We start from the raw sequence: 18,444 nt of genomic DNA on the forward strand, positions 1-18,444 counted from the left end.
CCTGCCTTCCTCCAATGGTTTTGGGAGCAGGGCAGTACCAACAAGGCCTTTCAGCATTGCCCTCAGCATCTGCTGAGCTGACAAACATGGGCTCAGGGGCACAGAACCACATCCAAAAGAAATCCAGCTTTTATTTTTTCAACTAAATAAATTAATCACTAGCCCTTCAGCTGCTCTTTGGCAAGTCTCCCCTATATATAGACTGAAAAACACAGGGACAAGCCTCTGCTGGGTTTAATGTTGACTCAGTAGAGAAGAGAAGAAAGTGGAGTTGACAACGACTCCAAGGTCTGAGTGGTCTAGAGAGAAACAGATTTATGGTGAAGAGGACACAGGCAAACCAGCACTCTAGAGATGCCTCAGAACCAGCAGAGCAGGAATTTTTCTAGGGTTGTTTCTCATAGAGAGGCTTTCTGGTGGGCTCAACCCCACCCAGTGATGTGGCCACTGTCAAGGTACCAATCTTCAGTGACTCACCAGTAGTCCATAACCAGGGCACAGCTGTCCAGGTCAGTGAAGGTGAAGGCCCGCTCACATTTACGGTTACTAATATCAAAGAACTCTAGGAAAGAGACAGAGGGAAAAGTACACATGGGCCTGAAATCCAATCCCCCAGACTTCGGGCATCTCTGAGTGATAGTGAGCAGCCTCACTGCTCTCCATGATACCTCTCTGGCCCTTCAGTCCTTTCCCCACAGGAACCAAAGGAAAGCTTTTCCAAAGTAAACCCATCAAGCCAGGACCCTGCTAAAATCTCTTCACTGGCCTCCCACTGCAGCGGACTAAAATCCCTACTCCCAACCACAGCCTGCAAGGACTTAATGTGATTCAGCCCTGTAACCTCTGCAATCCCATCTCATGCCACTACTTTTTTTATCACATAGTTGTATATTCATCACCATGAACATTTTTTAGAACATTTGCATCATGTACCACTCCCATTCCACCCTCCCCTGCCTCAACCCTTCCCAATCCAGTGTACCAAGCTCTAGTCAAGCTCTAGTCAAAAAGGTTTGAGGAATCTTTCAGTTCCTCAAAAGCCTCACGTTCTTCTATTTCAGGGCCTTTCCATTTGCTGTTGGCTCCACTAGAACACTCTTGGAACTTCCCATGCCAACTCTTTCAGGTTTCAGCTCAAATGTCACCTCTTCAGAAAGCCCTTTCCTATCTAAACTGGGATCTGCTATCATTCTCTCTTGGCTCCTTGTCAATTTTCTTCATGGCATTTATCTTAACCCCTAATTATTTTTTGTTGTTTGGATATTTGTCTGTCCTCCTATAATGTAGATTCCATGAAGGCAGGGAACATGTCTGTATGATTCCCTGTGGCATCCTCAGTGGCTAGCACAGCCTAGGGCTCCATGGATAGCTGAATAAGTATAGCTGTAACAAGCAAATGAACGAGTAATGCTGAGATCTGGGCACTGTGGGTAGCTGACAGCCTCTGTCCTCTTGGGCCCTGAGCTAGTTCATACATGTTCTCTCTCTGTCTCCCTACAGGTGCTAGGAGCAGACAAGAGCAGGGAACTGTGACCAGACTCTGGCTAAGCACCGAGCCATTTCCTCATCAGGGCCAAAGAGTTCAGACACAAGGAACTCGGATTATACAGATGCAGTATGAGAAACGTAGTATAGAAACTGCCTTTTACAGGCTTGCCTCTTCCCCTTATTCTGTTCTGCACCAGCCTATGCCAGAGTAATCTTTCAAAAACATTCTTTTCATCCTGTTCAACAAAGCCTCCATGATGCCCTCATATGAGACTGCTTCTAATCTAATACCCTCTCAAAAATCTGGCTCCTTCCAACAGATCTCGCCTCAGTTCCAGCTTCTATCTAATGAGTACACCCTCTCTGCCTACCCTGCTCCCTGCATCTGCAATAGCAGATTCTCGTCTTCCCTTCTGCCTCTCTACATAGCCAGCTTCCCAAGAAGAGTTATGGGTCTCAGGGGAGGGCTGGCTGGGCTGAGGTCACAGCCCATAGATTACAACTGTGCCACTTCCACTGATTGGCCTCTACTGAGTGGCTCTTGGGAGATGGCAGATGCTCCACTGGACAGCAATGATGATAATGACCATTTATAAAATAGGGTTCTAATGCCAAACTCTTAGAGCTGCCTGAGGATAAAGGAAAAGAGCACCCAGGACAACACAAACAGGACAACACTGTTTTCCTCAGAAAACAGGTACTATGACAGAAGCCCAAACTGGGGCACACACACCTCCCTGACTACACTAGCTCTTGTTGCTGAATGACTGCTTTCTCTGTCTGAGAACCCCACAATTTATCATTACAATGATGTTAATGTTGACTGAGCACTTACTATGTACCAGGCACTACGCCAGGAGCTTCACACACCTAATCGCTAAACCACACTCACTCTGGAGACACTTTGGCCCCATTTTGCATTGGGTAAACTGAGGCACAAGGTGGTTAAAATAATTACCCAAAGACATTGTTCCAGTTTGCTAGCTGCCAGAATGCAACACACCAGACACAGATTGGCTTTTAATAAAAGGGGATTTATTTTGTTAGTTCTTCAGAAGAAAGGCAGCTAACTTTCCACTGAGGTTCTTTCTTACGCGGGCAGGCACAGGATGGTCTCTGCTGGCCTTCTCACTGGGTTCCAACAACTTTCCCCAGGGTGATTTCTTTCTGCATCTCCAAAGGCTGGGCTGAGCTGCGAGAGCTGAGATGAGGTATGCTGAGCTGCTTGGGCTGTGCTACCTTTAGCACAGCCCAAGCAGCTCTCTTAAATGAGCTCTCTCATTTAAGCACCAATTAACTCAAACATCATTCATGCAGCAGGCACGCCTCTTAGCCGACTGCAGATGTAATGAGCAACAAATGAGGTTCACATACCATTGGATCATGTCCACGGCAACAGAACTAGGCATGTTCACCTGGCCAAGTTGACAAATGAATCTAACTACCACAGTCACACACTGCAGCAGGGTCTGAACCCGGGACTGTCTCATAAGTCCCTGCTCATTCCATGTGCTCTCTCCTCACATTCAGCCTTGCATCATTGGCTGCTGCTGAAAATATTAATTTCCTCTCCCTGACTACCCTACAAGTTTGTTCAGTCAGAAGTTTCATACATTCACTCATCCATCCATCCATTCAATAGTAAGTAACTGAGCATCTAGGATGTGCCAGATACTGAGATAAAGAATTGCAAGAAACAGATGTGATCAGTTTCTTCAGAGCTTATAAGCTGAAAAAGGAGTCAGACATTAAATTATCACTCTAACAAATGTATGACTACATTAAAAATAGTTTTGAAGGGATGAGGGGCAATTTCATTAGGGCCTTTTGAGCAAAAGAACCTGACTTAGATGAGGTGGTCAGGGAGGATTTCCTAAAGGAAGTGACATCTAAAGTTATAACCAAAGGAAAAGTAGAAGCTATGGGGAAGGGGAAGGATGTGGAGCACAAAGACAGAGGCCACACACTGTCCCATCAGAGGACGTGAGAGAAAGCCACAGTGGCCTCAGTAAAACAAGAAGGGGGCAGGTGGAGGAGGAAGCTGCAAAGGGCAACAGAGGTTAGACCTTTCTAAACTTTGCACACCATGTTAAAGATCCAATCTCCATTCTAAAAGCAATGGAGGTGAGTTGAAGACTTGCAGCAAAGGGGCGTTTTAAAAGCTCATCCTGACTGCTCTGTGAGGCAAACAGTAAGGAGGCTATTGCTGCTGTCCAAGTAAGGGATGATGGCAGCCTGGACTAGGAGTGGCCAGAGATCACAGCTAGAATCAGCATTTGGGGATAGACTGGTTATGACCTGTGTCTTATAAATCTCTGTTTGACATTTATACATTCATGAGAACGTTCACTGAGCATCCTCTACCTATTCGGCATTAGGATACAAAGTGAGGCAGTTGGGTGGTCAACATGACACCTATGACTTAGTGGGCCTTCACTAACCACCTCCAATTACTAAGGCCCCACCACCCAGCAAAACTCCCAGAAGACCCCAATGCATCCTCATGGTTAGCTTGGCTAACAGGTCTCTTTCCAAGTACAAAGGCAGGGCTCCCAGTAGCTGACAGCAGCCTTGGGAGTCTCAGGGACTCACCTATCTTCTGGTCAGAAGACGCAATTGCCATCAGGTTCAGGTTGTAGAGACACACCATGTCAATGACCCACATCTGCTGGTTCTGGTGCTGCTGCATTTGGTTGAGCTGACCAGAGGAAGAGCAGAGGAGACAGAAGCCTGGGGATGTTTGCCCAAAAGAGCCTGGCCAGAAGCACTGCAGTCCCTGTGAACCATCTTCTGCCATACAAGGCCCTGGAGCTGGGCACAGACCTAACGTGGAGCTCAGCACCACCAACAACAGCTAATTCTGGGTCCTTGGATAAATTCCCTAATCTCTCTTGAGTCTCAGTTCCCACATCTGTAAAATGGGCTTCAAGAACACTCATCCTCCCAACTCCTTTTTAGAGCAGTTTGACAAGATCTATCAAAGTTTCAAAGCACATAGCTTTTGACCCAGAGATTCCATTTCCAAGGTACACCTATGAATGTGTTCACCTGTACTCACAGAAGAGCACTGCTGAGACAGCAACAGGTCAGAGATGGCCTGGGAGTCTATCAGGAAAGGACAGTTTAAGTAAATCCACACAGAATACCATACAGTATATGACACAGCTTCACTGTGTGCATATCAATAAAGAGCAACTGCCAAGATATATTATTATGTGAAAAAACAAAATTAATCAGGTCTTTATGTGACACCTGAGACTCAGAGTTAGAACTCTGAAGCTATGAAAATCAGCAGTACCCCATACAGGAGCTGTTAAAAAGTTGAAAAAAGTGATCAGACTTCAACTAGAGATATGAATAAAGCTGATCTGGACAAGCCTAAGGTAAATCAGAAGACCGGGTAAAAGTTGGTATCGTCCATATTTTAAAACTTCAACTTTGGTATAAGACCAAAGGGAGAGATGTTTATTTAGTGCTAAATTTTTATTTAGGGTAGTATATTACCTAATTTGACTGGTATGGTCAATTTAGTTGAACACCATAGGGCGTGAGATTTTGTTGGTTTGTCCAGGTTAATGTGATGCCCCCATATATCCCAAAGTAATTTGTGCAGTGAATAAAGAAGTACTTGCAAAATCCAAGGGGATTTTGCGGGTCTGGAAAGAAAGGAGGAAATACTCAACTTCCCTATTTGGAAAATTTCTGGCATTCTCACAAGCAGTGGGGACAACCAAATCAATAGGCTGAGCCCTCGATCTTTTTTCTTTTTTTTCATTATGCCTTTTAATACTTTCTCATTTTTGAACCATTTGTATATAATACTTATGTAAAAAGTGTTTAAATGATGAAAAATCTTGTGTCTGTTTTGATCTTTACTAAATTTGGTGAAAATTGCTCTTCCTTAATTTTTTTTTATTAATTTTTAAATTTTTTTAAAAAATATAACAAACACAAACATTCTTAACTTATGATCATTCCGTTCTACATATATAATCAGTAATTCACAATACCATCACATAGTGGTATTTTCATCATCACGATCATTTCTTAGAACATTTGCATCAATTCAGAAAAAGAAATAAAAAGACAACAGAAAAAAATTCATACATTCCATACCCCTTACCCCTCCCTTTCATTGATTATTAGCATTTCAATCTAAATGTATTTTAACATTTGTTTCCCCTATTATTTATTTTTATTCCATATGTTTTACTCGTCTGTTGACAAGGTAGATAAAAGGAGTATCACACACAAGGTTTTCACAATCACACAGTCACATTGTGAAAGCTATATCATTATATAATCATCTTCAAGAAAAATGGCTACTGGAACACTGCTCTACATTTTCAGGCAGTTCCCTCCAGCCTCTCCATTACATCTTGACTAACAAGGTGATATCTATTTAATGCATAAGAATAACCTCCATGATAACCTCTAGACTCTGTCTGGAATCTCTTAGTCATTGACACTTTATTTTGTCTCATTTCGCTCTTTTCCCTTTTGGTCAAGAAGGTTTTCTCATTCCCTTGATGCTGAGTCTCAGCTCATTCTAGGGTTTTTCTCAATCCCTTGATGCTGAATCCCAGCTCACTCTGGGATTTTTGTCCCACGTTGCCAGGAAGGTACACACCTCTGAGAGTCATGTCCCACGTAGACAGGGGGAGGGTGGTGAGTTTGCTTGCTGTGTTGGTGGAGAGAGGCCACATTTGATCAACAAAAGAGGTTCTCTTGGGGGTGACTCTTGGGTCTAATTTTAAGTAGACTTGACCTATCCTTTGTGGAGTTAAGTTTCATATGAACAAACCCCAAGACTGGGAGCTCAGCCTATAGCTTTGGTTGTCCGCACTGCTTGTAAGAATATCAAGAATTCAACTTGGGGAAGTTGAATTTTTCCCCATTCTCACCATTCCCTGAAGGGAACTCTGCAAATACTTTTTTATTCACTGTTCAAACCACTCTGGGATTTATTGGGCATCACTCTGGACAAATCAACAAAATCCCATGTCCTACTCAAGGCTCCATGTACTTATGGTGTTCAATTAAGCTGTCTACATAAGTTATATCAGGAAATTGAGCCCTTGATCTTGAGATTCACCCCTATGAAATTTACTCCTGCAAAGATAGGCTAAGGCTAGTTAAATTAGGCCTAAGAGTCACCCCCAGAGAACCTCTTTTGTTGCTCAGATATGGCCTCTCTCTCTAAGCCAACACAGCGAATAAACTCACTGCCCTCCCCACTAGGTGGGACATGACACCCAAGGGTATAAATCTCCTTGGCAATGTGGAACAGAATTCCTGGGATAAACCAGGACCTGGCATCAAGGGATTGAAAAAGCCTTCTTGACCAAAAGGGGGAAGAGAGAAATAAAGTTTCAGTGACTGAGAGATTTCAAACAGAGTCGAAAGGTTATCCTGAAGGTTATTCTTATGCATTATATAAGTATCCCTTTTTAGTTTATGGTGTACTGAAGTGGCTGAAGGGAAGTACCTGAAACTGTTGAGCTGTGTTCCGGTAACCTTGATGCTTAAAGACAACTGTATTTAATTTTTACAATGTGACCCTGTGATTATGAAAAACTTGTGTCTGATGCTCCTTTTATACAGAGTATGGTCAGATAAGTAAAAATATACATGGATAAAAAATAAATAAATAATAGGGGGGTTAAAGGATAAAATTAATTGGGTATATGAAAATACTAGTGGTCAAAGAGAGGGAGGGGTAAGGGGTATGAAATGTATGAATTTTTTCTTTTTACTTTTTATTTCTTTTTCTGGAGTGATGCAAATGTTCTAAAAAATGATCATAGTGTGAATACACAAACTGTGTGATGATATTGTGAGCCACTGATTGTACACCATGTATGGAATATGTGTGTGAAGACTTGTCAACAAAATATTTTTTTTTAAAGTGGAAAGCAGCATTATTACATGCTAACATTGGTATAGTTAAAAAAGACAGAGAGAGAGGAGGATATATGTACAAAATATCTATAAAAGAGACAACCCAAAACTGGTCTCAGCAGTTGCCTCTGGGAGAAGAATTAGGGTCTAAGAGTTTGGAACGGAGACTGACTTTCTACTGATCACCCCTCAATATATCTGAATCTTGTTTACCATGATCAGATATCCCTAATCAGAGAAGTTTACTAATGAGTAATCATTCTACAAGGTTGCTAGGAATGGATAGAATAATGTAAATTAAAGCATCTAGGAGCTCAGTGAATATCAGTGCCCTTCCTCACTCTGGGTTCTGTATTGCACGACATTTATGCAGATAAAATTTGGCCTGGCACTCCAGGCAGAAAGAGCCACAAGTAAAATAGAAATAAGCTGCTACACCCTGGGGAAATAAGGAGGCCAGCCCAACAGAATTCTGTTGGGGTTCTGCTTAGGGTTGGGGAGGAATGGGAGATACTAAGGAATGTGTATTTTGCTCCCTGACTGATGCCAGAAAAACAGTAGGCTCTGAACCGGGGAAAGAAGAAAGGTATGAAATCTGGAGAAAAAAGCAGGGAAGAGGGATGTTTTAAGGCAATTCTCTGTATGGATATTCACAAGATCAGAAGAGAGCACAAAGACAGGGGCAGGAAACAGACTGTTTCCTCAGAAAGCAGAGCACCAAGATCAGAGGCCTACCCTCTTGGGGCCTCCCCAAATGCTCCCCATTGCCTAGAGCACTCTGAGGCCCTTTCTTGTACCAAGGGCTGGGATCTGACCCACATGACCTCCTGGCAGGGTAACTCCCATCAACCTCAGTGTTCAAAGGAGAAACTGAGAGCATAAGGGGTGTCAGTAACTTGTCCAAGATCACACAGCTGCCAAATGAAATCCTACCCCCAATACCCTACAAAATGCCAAGGCTTTTCATCGCATTGCAGGGAGCACACAGTGGTTTTTCATGCTTGGCACTTGGTGGCTTAACTCTGGGTAAAATCTACCTGCCAAAGCAGCCCTTAAGGAAGAATCCCTAGGTCTGGGGAGCCTTCCTCTGTCATCCTTCATCCTCCTGGACTTTGGCCCAACGGGTACTGAGGTGAACATGTAGCATCCAAAACCAAGAGCTCAGGCTGGAATGTGCCTGCCTCCCAAACACCCTCAGAGAAAAGGAGGGGATCTTTGGACCTCCTTATGCCTTGCTTCCTTCTCTAAGCAGCTGGGGTGAATCAAGGGATGATATCTAATGCAATTATGAAATTGTGCATCCAGTTACACAAGGTTTATAAAATCCTTCATGCTGTCTTGCTTCTCTGAGAGCTGTGTCTTCCTATCTGCTGGAGGATTTGGGACTGGCCTGGCAATATCAAATTTTTTGAGTGTTTTGTCACTACACTTGGCTAGGAGATGACAATATAAAGACACTGATAATGGCAGCTTTCATTTTGAGGGCTCTTGCTATCTGCCTTGACCTCCTCTAAGCACTATACATGTATTATATCATTAAACCCTCCAAACAGCCCTGTGAAGGAGTACTACTACTAACTCCATTTAACAAATGAGGAAACTGAGGCACAGAGAATTACGGTCACTGTCCATGGTCACAGAGTTGGTATGCGATGTGGTAAGGATTCCAAACCTGGGTGCTGGGCTCCAGAGCCCATGTGCATAACCATTGTGATGTCCTGTCTGGTCCAGACAAAGGATCTGAAAGCCATTCTGGAAATAGAATCAGCAGGACTTGGTGATGATTTGAATGTGACAAGAAAAGGAAAAGAGTCTGATTTCTGCCATGGAAACTCTGGTGGATAAATAATGCCACTCACTGAGACAAGGACACAGGAGGAGAAGCAAGCCTGGTGGGCAGGGAGGACTAAAGTGACACTCTGTTTGGACAAATAGGTTTTGGGGTATTTGTTGTCCATCTAAGTGACAGTAGAATCCTGTTTAGAAGAGAAACATGAGGCTCAATGTCACATGATAAGTCAGAAGCTTGGAGTGCTGTGACTCCAAGTTGAGGGCTTTGCAGACGATAAACCCCGAGAATGAGCCTGTTCTGCATCTGTGTCACCCTCACTACCAGGCTGCTAAGTTAGAGACTCTTTGATGATCCCATGCATGCACCATATCAACTGGCCCCACTCACCCTAAAGGAGCTAATCCGAAAGAAGGACTCAGACCAGAACTCCAGGATGCCGTCTTTGGTGATAGTCAGGAAATGCCCCATCTTCTTGAACCGTTGGATTAAAAACTGCACTTTCACAATCTCACACCCATGATGCCTGTGAAAGGTGATGAGAGAGAGAAGAGCTCAAACAAAAACAACTCAAAAAATAGGGAGCACCTGTACTCGAGTGAGAACAATAGAGGAGGAAAGATAAAAAGCAAGAGAAACTTCATGTACATGCAAGCACAGACACAAGCAAATAAGTAACTGTCACTGGCTACATGAGACATGAGATTCTGCCCCTTTCTCCAGGCAGATTTCCATTGGAGTATCAGCAATGGCCAAGAAAAAGAGACCCCAGTGTGATTCCAGGATGAGAAAGGTGTCCAAAAGCTGTAAATTTACCCTGAAATAGTTCGTCAGCTCTCCTCATAATGTGATGAGGCAGAGGAAACAGTGCAGAGATCTTTTGCAACTCTTTTATGAGAAAAATAGCCCACCAAGAGCAAATGGAGTAGAACTTGTGACTGAAAACAGTGAAGTAATACTGTTTCCAGCAACTGTTCTAGTGCTCTGGAGTGGAGAGGGCAATAGAGCCCAGGAGTAAGATAAAAGTGAACAAGGGGTTGGTGACTTGCCAGCTTTTGTTAAGCTGTGTGGTAGTTAGATTCAGTTGTCAACTTGGCCAGGTGAAAGTACCTAGTTATATTGCTGCGGACATGAGCCAATGGCATGTGAACCTCATCTGTTGTTGATTACATCTGCACTTGGCTAGGAGGTATGCCTGCTGCAATGAATGATGTTTGACTTAATTGGCTGGTGCTTAACTGAGAGACTCAACATAGCACAGCCAGAGCAGCTCAGCTTATCTCATCTCAGCACTCGCAGCTCAGCCCAGGCCTTTGGAGATACAGAAAGGAATCACCCCAAGGAAAGTTGTTGGAACCCAGAGGCCTGGAGAGAAGGCTCAGAAGAAAGAACCTCAGTTGAAAGTTAGCTGCCTTTAAGTCCCCTTCAGGGAATGGTGAGAATGGGGAGAAATTCAACCTACCCAAGTTGAATTCTTGATATTCTCAAAAGCAGTGTGTACAACCAAAGCTATAGGCTGAGCCCCCAATCTTGGGGTTTGTTCATATGAAACTTAACCCCGCAAAGGATAGGTCAAGTCTACTTAAAATTTAGGCCTAAGAGTTACCCCCAAGAGAACCTCTTTTGTTGATCAGATGTGGCCTCTCTATCCAGCCAACACAACAAGCAAACTCACCACCCTCCCCCTGTCTACGTAGGACATGACTCCCAGGGGTGTGGACCTTCCTGGCAACATGGGACAGATAATCCTGGAATGAGCTAAGACTCAGCATCAAGGGATTGAGAAAAACTCTAGAATGAGCTGAGACTCAGCATCAAGGGATTGAGAAAACCTTCTCAACCAAAAGGGGGAAGAGTGAAATGAGACAAAGTGTCAATGGCTATGAGATTCCAAACAGAATTGAGAGGTTATCATGGAGGTTATTCTTATGCATTAAGTAGATATCAACTTGTTATTCAAGATGTAGTGGAGAGGCTGGAGGGAAGAACATGAAAATGTAGAGCTGTGTTCCAGTAGCCATGTTTCTTGAGGATAACTGAATAATGATATAGCTTTCACAATGTGACTGTGTGATTGTGAAAACCTTTTGTCTGATGCTCCTTTTATCTACCTTGTCAACAAACGAGTAGAATATATGGAATAAAAATAAATAATAGGGGGAACAAATGCTAAAATAAATTTAGTTTGAAATGCTAGTGATCAATGAAAGCAAGGGGTAAGGGGTATGGTAGGTATAATCTTTTTTTTTCTTTTCTGTGTTCGTTTTATTTCTTTTTCTATTGTCTTTTTATTTCTTTTTCTGAATTAATGCAAATATTCTAAGAAATTATGAATATGCAACTATGTGATGATATTGTGAATTACTGATTATATGTTGATGTTTTATTTAATTTTTTTAATTAATAAATAAAGAAAAAAATAAAATAAAATAAATTTAGTTTGAAATGCTAGTGATAAATGAAAGCGAGGGTTAAGGGGTATGGTATGTATAATCTTTTTTTTCTGTTATCATTTTATTTCTTTTTCTGTTGTCTTTATTTCTTTTTCTGAATTGATGCAAATGTTCTAAGAAATGATGAATATGCAACTATGTGATGACATTGAGAATTACTGATTATATATGTAGAATGGAATGATATGTTAATGTTTTTGTTTGTTTGTTCTTAATTTTTTAATAAGTAAATTTTAAAAAAGGAAGACGTTTTCTAGAAAAATAAATCTAAAAAATAAAATAAAATAAAAAAAGAAAGTTAGCTGCCATTCCTCTGAAGAACTAACGAAATAAATCCCCTTTTATTAAAAGCCAGTCCGTCAACTTCTGGGTCAACATGGTGGCTTAACAATGTGCGCATTTTAGTTCGTCCTCTAGAACAACTACTAAATAACCAGAAACAGTACAGAACAGCTCCTGGGGCCACTTCAGTGACTGGACACACAGCGTACCCCAAACTGGACCAGCTGGACTGGCTGCGAGCCCCCCCAGAACCGTGAGTTCCCCAAGCTGCGGAGGCCAGTACCCCTCCCCCACAGGCTCCTTCCCAGAGGGGAAAGAAAAGAGACTTTACCAGCAGCAGGGGCTGAGCCCAACCAAACGCCACTTGTGGAATTAATTAACAACTTCTGACTACTAAAAATAGGCCCCCAGCTCAGGTGAACCTGGTCAAAGTGGAGGTTGCTCATTTTTGCCCCAGCAGCCAAGGGTCAGGGCTGACAGAAAAAGGAAAAAAAAAAAAGAAGGAAACAGAGGTTTTTGTGGCTGTCTTTCTACAAAGGCTTGATTGCCTTTGGATACAGCAGCAGGGCTCCTCAGGCTGCAACTGCCCCAGGCATAGGCAGAAACAAGCACATTTGAGGGCTTCTGTGGAGCCTGTGCCTTCCCCAGGGGAGGGGTGAAGCCTGACTCAGGTGGAATCCCTCTCTCAAGAAATTCAGACACCAGGGTTTGGTAATTTGAAGCCATTAAAACCAGCCTACAACCTCTCCTCTGTCTCTACCATGCCCCCAGCCAAAGTTAAAGGTACCGCATCATCATATGCTAGTGGGACCTGCAGGCAGACAAGCACCACATACTGGGCAGGATAAGAAAAACAGAGCCCAGAGACTTCACAGGAAAGTCTGTCAACCTGCTGGGTTTCACCCACAGGGAAAACCGACGCAGATGACTCTTTCCTCCTGATAGGAGGCCAATTTGGTCTGGGAAAATCTGGCTGGGGTCTATAATACCTAAGTAGACCCTCCTCAGTGTGTGGGGGGGGGGGGGGCGGATAGGCAAGAAACAAGAAAACATACAAGCAGGGCAAGAAACAAGAAAACAAGAACTGAAAAATTGTCTGGTAAACAAAACTTAAGCTAGAGGTCCAGATAAAGCTGAATTGAATGTCAAAGAACAGAGAGACAACAAATTCATCCAGCAAAATACCCTAGGTAAAAGAAGTGCAAGCAATCTCCAGAATAAACTAATCAAGGTAATTAAATGCCTAGACACCAGCAAAAAATAACAAATCACACCAGGAAAATTGAAGATATGGCCCAGTCAAAGGACAAACCAACAATTCAAATGACATACAGGAGCTGAAACATTTAATTCAGAATATACGAACAGACATGGAAAACCTCATCAAAAACCAAATCAATGAATTGAGGGAGGATATAAAGAAGGCAAGGAATGAACAAAAAGAAGAAACTGAAAGTCTGAAAAAACAAATCACAGAACTTATGGGAATGAAAGGCACAGTAGAAGAGATGAAAAAAACGATGGAAACCTACAATGGTAGATTTCGAGAGACAGAACATAGGATTTCTGAACTGGAGGATCTGGCAAGAAAAAGAAAATATATGGGAAAAAATGGAAAAATATGATCAGGGACTCAGGGAATTGAAAGACAATATGAAGTGCATGAATATACATGTTGTGGGTGTCCCAGAAGGAGAAGAGAAGGGAAAAGGAGGAGAAAAACTAATAGAGGAAATTATCACTGAAAATTTCCCAACTCTTATGAAAGACTTAAAATTACAGATCCAAGAAGTGCAGCATACCCCAAAGAGAATAGATCCAAACAGATGTACTCCAAGACACTTAATGATTACAATGTTAGAGGTCAAAGAGAAAGAGAGAATCTTGAAAGCAGCAAGAGAAAAGCAAACCATCAATACAAGGGGAGCCCAATAAGACTGTGTGTAGATTTCTCAGCAGAAACCATGGAGGCGAGAAGACAGTGGGACGATATATTTAAATTATTAAAAGAGAAAAACTGCCAACCAAGAATTCTATATCCAGCAAAACTGTCCTTCAAAAATGACGGAGAAATTAAAACATTTTCAGACAAAATATCACTGAGAGAATTTGTGACCAAGAGACCAGCTCTGCAAGAAATACTAAAGGGAGCACTAGAGACAGATACAAAAAGACAGAGGGGTGGAAAAGAGTGTAGAAAGGAAGACTATGAGTAAAGGTAAAAAGAAGGAAAATTAGATATAACAGATAAAATCCAAAAGACAAAATGATAGAAGTACTACCTGTGCAGTAATAACAATAAATGTTAATGGATTAAACTCCCCAATCAAAAGACACAGAATGGCAGACTAGATTAAAAAACAAGACCCATCTATATGCTGTCTCTACTCAAAGAACATGAGAGCAAGGACACAAACAGACATTTGCACACCAATGTTTATAGCAGCATTATTTACAATTACCAAGAGATGGAAACAGCCAAAATGTCCTTCAATGGATGGGTGGCTAAACAAACTGTGGCATATACATACAATGGAATATTATGCAACTGTTTAAGACAGAATAAAGTTATGAAGTATATAACAACATGGATGGACCTCAAGGACATTATGCTGAGTGTGATTAGCCAAAAACAAAAGGACAAAAACTGTATGGTCTCACTGATATGAACTGACATTAGTGAACAAACTGGGAATACTTCGTTGGTAACAGAGACCATCAGGAGATAGAAATAGGGTAAGATATTGGGTAACTGGAACTGAAGGGATACAGATTGTGCAACAGGACTGAATATAAAAAGTCAGAAAAGGACAGCACAACACTACCTAACTATAATACAATTATGTTAAAACACTGAATGAAGATGAATGTGAAAATGATAGAGGGAGGAGGGCTGGGGGCATAAATGAAATCACAAAGAAAGATAGACAATAAAGATTGAGATGGTATAATCTAGGAATGCCTAGAGTGTATAATGATAATGACTATATGTACAAATTTAAAAATGTTTTTGCATGAGGAAGAACAAAGGAATGTCATTACTGCAGGGTGCTGAAAACAGATGGTAATTAATACTTTAAAATTCCAACTTATATGTGAGACTAAATCAAAAAATGTCTATTTTGTACAAAATTTATATTTTGACTAGTGCATCTCCTAATATAACTTACGTAGATAGTTGGTTGAACAACATAAGTACGTGGAACCTTGGGTAGGACATTAGATTTTATTGGTTTGTCCAGAGTGATGCCCTGATGAATCCCAGAGTGATTTGATCAGTGTGGAAAAGTATTTGCAAAGTCCCCTTCTGGGAATGGTGAAAACGGGGGAAAATTCAACCTCCCCAAGTTGAATTACTGATATTCTCACAAGCATGCAGACAACGAAAACTATAGGCTGAGCCCCAAGTCTTGGGTTTGTTCATATGAAACTTAACCCCACAAAGGATAGGTCAAGCCTACTTAAAATTAGGCCTAAGAGTCACCCCCAAGAGAACGTCTTTTGTTGCTCAGATGTGCCCTCTTTACCCAGCCAACACAACAAGCAAACTCACCACTGTCCCTCGTCTACGTGGGACATGATTCCCAGGACCTTCCTGGCAATGTGGGACAGATATCTTGGAATGAACTGAGACTCAGCATCAAGGGATTGAGGAAAACTCTAGAATGAGCTGAGACCCAGCATCAAGGGATTGAGAAAAACTTCTCGACCAAAAGGGGGAACAGTGAAATGAGACAAAGTGTCAATGGCTATGAGATTCCAAACAGAGTCGAGAGGTTATCCTGGAGGTTATTCTTATGCATTAAGTAGATATCACCTTGTTATCCAAGATGTAATGGAGAAGCTGGAGGGAACCGCCTGAAAATGTAGAGCTGTGTTCCAGTAGCCATGTTTCTTGAGGATGACTGAATAATGATACAGCTTTCACAATGTAACTGTGTGATTGTGAAAACCTTGTGTCTGATGCTCCTTTTATCTACCTTGTCAACAGACGAGTAGAACATATGGAGTAAAAATAAATAATAGGGGGAACAAATGTTAAAATAAATTCCGCTTGGAATGCTAGTGATCAATGAAAGGGAGGGGTAAGGGGTATGGTATGTAAAATTCTTTTTTTTCTTTTATTTTTCTGTTATCTTTTTCTTTTTCTGAATTGATGCAAATGTTCTAAGAAATGATCATGATGAATATGCAACTATGTGATAATATTGTGACTTACTGATTATATATGTAGAACGGAATGAGCTTATATTATGGATGTTTGCGTTTCTTTCTTGTAATTTTTTTTAATTAATAAAAATTTTTTTTTAAAAATGAAAAAATCAAAGGGAAAAAAAAAAGCCAGTCCATCTCTGGTGTGTTGCATTCCAGCAGCTCGCAAACTAGAACAAGCTGCCTTATCTTTCTGTGCCTAGTTTCTTCCTTAGCAAAATAAAAGCATGGGCCTGGGAGCCCCAAAAATCTTTTCTAGCATTTCTAGAGGTTAAATATCACACTATATTTGTGGTCAACTAACCTACAGAATTTTCATAAAGCTTAACCAGTTCTCCATAATGTTTCTTCACCATTTTGTTTATGCTGCTATTATATCCCTTAATAAACCTTGTGGAAATTATCCTCTTTATGTCTCCCTTCCTCACCATGAGCTTCTTCAGGTCCAAGACTCCTATATATCTCCCATATTCCCAGGACCTAGCATGTCTGGAACAAAATAGTTGCTCAGCAAATATGTGTTGAATGAATGAAAGATTTCCAATATGTATCTCCCATATTCCCAGGACCTAGCATGTCTGGAACAAAACAGTTGCTCGGCAAATATGTATTAATGAATGAGAGACTTCCAGTATAAAATTTATTTCAAAATTTCTTTAAACTATTTCCTGTAGTTGATTCTATGTCACAAGTTAGCACCACATATTTTTTATAATCTGCCCAAATGCACTCAAGCAATTCATTTCTTAATTTTTTTCCAGTCACTGTATGCTTATATAGGTGTTGTGACAATCAGCATGGCGCTCTGGAAGTGAAATGATCATTATACGTTGGCTGAAAAAATGTGTTTTCTATATGTTTAAAAAAAAAGTGAACGAGGCAAGAGTGAGAAATTAGGGCACAGTGCATCTCGTTTTTCACCTCCAAGGTCATGCACTAAGTACAATAAACAGTTCCTAGGGCCACCCTGGCTTTGCAAGATGCCAACTTACAGCCTTCCCAATAAGATTCAGTGCTACTTTCCAGTGGTTTCTTTCTTGCCCCAAAGCTGGCTAAGCCATCTGGCTATAAAGTGTCATCACCATTTTGACTTTTCAATATGACATGACACGTAATTTCCCACTTGATCAACCCACACCCCAGGGCCAGGCAGGACAGGACCTCCCTTCAAAGTGTCCTGGGGGATAACCATTTTCCAGGAGTTTATAGCCTGGATCAGTAGTGGAACTAGAATTAGAGCTGACCTTGGCCCCTATTCCAGAGCCCTTTACAAATGCTGGTATTGACATAATCTGGCCTGTGGCATAAGGATACACTATATTATCATGAAATTCTACTGCTGAAGAAATCCCTGCAGAAGAGAGGGGGAGCCTATCTGGACACAGTTCTACTCTCCTGCCCCTCAGCCCACAGCTGTGGATGGATCATGATGAATGCTCTCAGATACACTCCCTAGTTGTTACTTCCAATTTTGGCACGTCTGTCATGTCCAAGGAGCCCTGATTTTCTGACTTGAAAAATAATAATATTCATTGCTCACCTCATAGGGCCACTAGGGAACAGACACGACAGGTAGGAGAGCTATGAAAAGGTAAGAAAGCTCCTAGGGAAACATCATATCAGTGAGGCCATAGAGAGAATGACAGCCCCTCTGCCTCTGAGGACTGGGTCAAAGGACAGCACATTTGGTGAGCGTGGCCAAGGCTCAGTAAAAGCAAGCTAATTTTTAAAAGCTATCCTTGAATGTTTTTTAAAATAAACTATGTTCTCTGTTATATACCCACAGCCCCCTCCTAACCAATGCCAACAAATGTAGGTCATTACACATTGCGCCACCAGACCAAGTTCCCTAGCCCTGGCTACCTACTCCAAGCAGGAGTTGATGCTCAACCCCTGGAGAGGAGCTAATGGCCTAGAGGCAGTCCAGCCCCAGAACCCTAGCTGCAACAGGTCTGTGCTGAGACAAGACGTCAGATTTATTGGAGGGCTCCTCTTTCTCAGGGAGTCCGGAGGGGGAATCACACAGTGTAGACAAACAAGGCAGACACAGAAGGAAGAAGAGGCCAAGGCCAGTGAATGCAGTAGGTGGTAGGAGTCATAACGAGGAAGCAAACAGGCAGATCAGGCAGAATGTGAGGCAGAGATAAGACGCAGTGCTCCAGGAGTAATAGAGGGAACCACTCCTGAGGGACAGCAGTGTTGAGGCCACTGACACCTGGTTGCAAGTTCAAGGAACAGTTTCCTGCGATGGTTCTTCCTCTCTGAAACCTCACAGTAAAGTCCTATCCCCAAGATATATGAATGTATGGGGCCCTATGG

The 18,444-nt window shown here is 41.9% G+C and overlaps 1 protein-coding gene across 6 annotated transcripts in view; it reads right to left on the reverse strand.

Annotated features, from left to right (window-relative positions):
- The window catches only part of EFCAB8 (EF-hand calcium binding domain 8), a 145,344-nt gene that overhangs the window by 98,605 nt on the left and 28,295 nt on the right, over positions 1 to 18,444 (reverse strand). For 5 of the 6 annotated variants that reach the window (XM_077111428.1, XM_077111401.1, XM_077111409.1 and 2 more), the window contains 3 exons: positions 9,569 to 9,704; positions 4,081 to 4,186; positions 478 to 562 (listed from right to left, as the gene is read on the reverse strand). In XM_077111428.1, the coding sequence (XP_076967543.1) occupies positions 478 to 562; positions 4,081 to 4,186; positions 9,569 to 9,704 (327 nt within the window). The remainder of the gene's footprint in view (positions 1 to 477; positions 563 to 4,080; positions 4,187 to 9,568; positions 9,705 to 18,444) is intronic. The other variant, XM_077111427.1, reaches the window with a different exon arrangement.

This window comes from Tamandua tetradactyla, chromosome 1 (assembly GCF_023851605.1).
Source record: "Tamandua tetradactyla isolate mTamTet1 chromosome 1, mTamTet1.pri, whole genome shotgun sequence".
NCBI lineage: Eukaryota > Metazoa > Chordata > Mammalia > Pilosa > Myrmecophagidae > Tamandua > Tamandua tetradactyla.